At 57.9% G+C, this 2,673-nt stretch overlaps 1 protein-coding gene across 1 annotated transcript in view; it reads left to right on the top strand.

Annotated features, from left to right (window-relative positions):
• The first annotated feature begins 1,103 nt into the window (after window positions 1-1,103).
• Window positions 1,104-2,673, top strand: part of LOC142035119 (uncharacterized) — a 1,978-nt gene continuing 408 nt past the window's right edge. The window contains 2 exon segments of the mRNA XM_075036968.1: window positions 1,104-2,621; window positions 2,623-2,664. Coding sequence (XP_074893069.1) covers window positions 1,497-2,621; window positions 2,623-2,664 — 1,167 coding nt within the window. The 5' untranslated portion in view covers window positions 1,104-1,496.

Below are 2,673 nucleotides of genomic sequence, written 5' to 3'. Positions count from 1 at the left end.
AATCTTGGGACTTAAAGTTTGAAATAAAGTTAAGCAGCGCAAAGGCATGCAAAAGATTTTCTTTTTTCTTTCTGTCTTTTTTTTTTTTTAAAGAAAGAGTTTGGAAGAAAAAGATGCGAAGTGAATAAAGAACGTGTGTGAGTAAAAAGGAATATAAATATCTTTGCATTGCTTTTATTTGCACATATTGCCGATGTTATTGTTGATACCGCGCTCCAGCCCGTGCTCATTCCAGATAATAAATACAGTAATTGGCAATTAATAAGCATTCCACTCCGGGTTGAAGGATGAATTGTTGCGGAGTCAATCGTTTTGAACAACTCGCTTGGAGTAATATCTTTCACGCTTTATTAAATATATACGTACACACACCCATCCCAGAGGAATCCGGGCAGATTTGGGAAGGCGCAGCAACCTCTCTTAAAACAACCCTACGTGGAAGAAAAAAAAAAAAAAAAAAAAAAAGCTATAACGCGGAAACAAAGCGGAGGCACCCGCGCTCCCGTCACCTCGAAAATACAACCTAATTTGTACTAATTTTTTTTTTTTTTTTTTTTTTTTTGCTTTTTAAGGAAAAAAAAAAAAAACCCAAACCCCCAAGGCTGCTGCTATTGTGTGCACCCGGGTTCTCGGGGCGGTGAAGCCGCGGGCACGCCCGGGAGCCGCGCTGCGCGGTGCTGCGCGGTCCTGCGCGGTCCTGCGCGGTCCGCCCAGGGGTTTATGAGTTTTTTTTTTTTTTTTTGCGCGGGGGTGTGCGTGTGAAATGTTGGGGGTTTTATGACATCACAGGCCCGGAGTACCCAATCAGCTGGCGGGTGGCGGGGACGGCTCGGTGGGGTGTTCCCTAGAATATACCGTACGCGGCGGCGGGGCCGCGAGTGCGGAGCCCGGGGAAGGTGGGAGCCGCACGGAGCCCCGGGGCTCCCCCGCCTCCCAGACCCCCCCCCCCCCCCTCCGCTACCATTTTTTCCGTGTCGTGTCCCCCCCCCCCACCTCCTTGTCGGAGCTTTGTTTGCTTAAGCATCTCAGTGGCTTTGCACAGCGAAAGGGGGGACTGTGCTTGTTGATTCCTCGTCCACCCCCCCTCCCGCCCCCCCCCCCCCAAAAAAAAAGAGATTATTTTTGAAGTGGAAGGTGGGGTGCGCGGCCGCGGGGTGGGAGCTGGCCGGGGGGAGCCTGGAGGATGCAAGATGTTTGACTTCTTTATTTTTCTTCCTTTTTTTTTTGCTGGGGAGGGGGAAGACGAGGAGTCAAGCCCCGGTACAGGCGGAGGAACTGGGTGTTTGGAAGATGTTGCAAACCATTGACTGGAGCGTTTGAAAGGGAGATCGACTGCTTTGGCTTTTTTTTTTTTTTTCCTTTTTTTTTTTTCCTCCCCTCCCCCCTCCCCCACCTCTCCGGAGGGGTAGGGATGTGTGTGATCAGGGAGTGGAAACAAATATGTCCTTATTTTCAATGCCCCCTTTGAAAGAGACAAAGTAAATGCTCCTTGCAAAATGTTCCTGACCTGCGAAGGGACCTTCGGAATTGTTCCAGCCACCATGGATTACAATGGGGAAGCCAGGCCGGGGGATTTTCATGCCGGCTATCAAGAAATCGAAGGGATAAACTTGGGATACTTACAGATCAATGGCACCCAGATGTTTGCTTTGGCCCAGGTCCTCAGCGACCTGTTTAAGGATATCCCCAGGACCACCATCAGCAAGAAGATGGAAACCTTAAAGATCAAGAGCCGCCGCTGCGATCTCAAAGAGCTCCGGACCCTCAAAGCCATCAACTCGGTGCCCACCCGGGCGGTGAAATGTTCCCTCATCTCCAAGGCGGACCTGGAGGCTCTCTGCACCTCCTGCAAGAGCCTCAGCCCCCGGAGGAGGAAGAGGAAAAGGAAGAGCAAGAGGAGGGAGCAGCTGCTGCTGCCGGACCCGGGGGAGCTCTTCCCCTGCCCCCGGCCCCAGCTGCTGCCGCCCTGCCGAGCCGGCGGGTGCTGCGTGTCCCCCCCCCCCGCCGCCGGCCGCCCCAAGCCGCCCCCCGGCTTCCCCCAAGCCGCGCTCGGCTCCGGCCCCGCTGCTCCCGCAAGCCTTCCACCCCAGGGCCTTCCCCGCCTTCGAAAAGCCCCCCGGGGCCGGAGGGCTTGCGGGTTGACGGCTCGGGGGGGGATTTTCGCCGGCGTCCTGGCCGGGTACCACCCCCGCGACCTGGCCTTGCTGCAGCATCCCGCGGCCGCGCATCCCGCCGCGCAGGCGGCCGCGCTCGCCCAGCCGGGCCGGCGCAAGCGGGGGCCCTGCTGTGCCAAGGGGCTCTTCCCGGTGGAGAAGGGGCCGGCGGCCCCCAGGAAAGGCCGTTCCTCCTCCTCCTCCGTCTTTCCCGGCTCCAAGAGACAGGGCACCTCCGCCGGCTACTCCAGCGACTCGGACTCCAGCCTGGACTTCGGGGGGTCCAGCCCCGCCACCTCCAGCGACTCGTCGGAGGAAGAGGAGGAGGAGGAGGAGGAGGAGGAGGAGGAAGGGGACACGTCGTGCAGCAGCGAGGAAGGCAGCTCCTCGGAGTCGGAGAGCAGCTCGCTGTGCAGCGGGGACTCGGTGCAGAGCACCCGGTACAGGCAGGCGGCTCTGCCCCGCTTCCCAGCCGCAGCCCCCCCGGGAGCCCCTCGGGGAGGAGCGCCCCGCCGAGCCC

This window comes from Buteo buteo, chromosome 9, assembly GCF_964188355.1.
Source record: "Buteo buteo chromosome 9, bButBut1.hap1.1, whole genome shotgun sequence".
Taxonomy (NCBI): Eukaryota; Metazoa; Chordata; class Aves; order Accipitriformes; family Accipitridae; genus Buteo; species Buteo buteo.
This window is presented reverse-complemented; position numbering and strand designations above follow the sequence as displayed.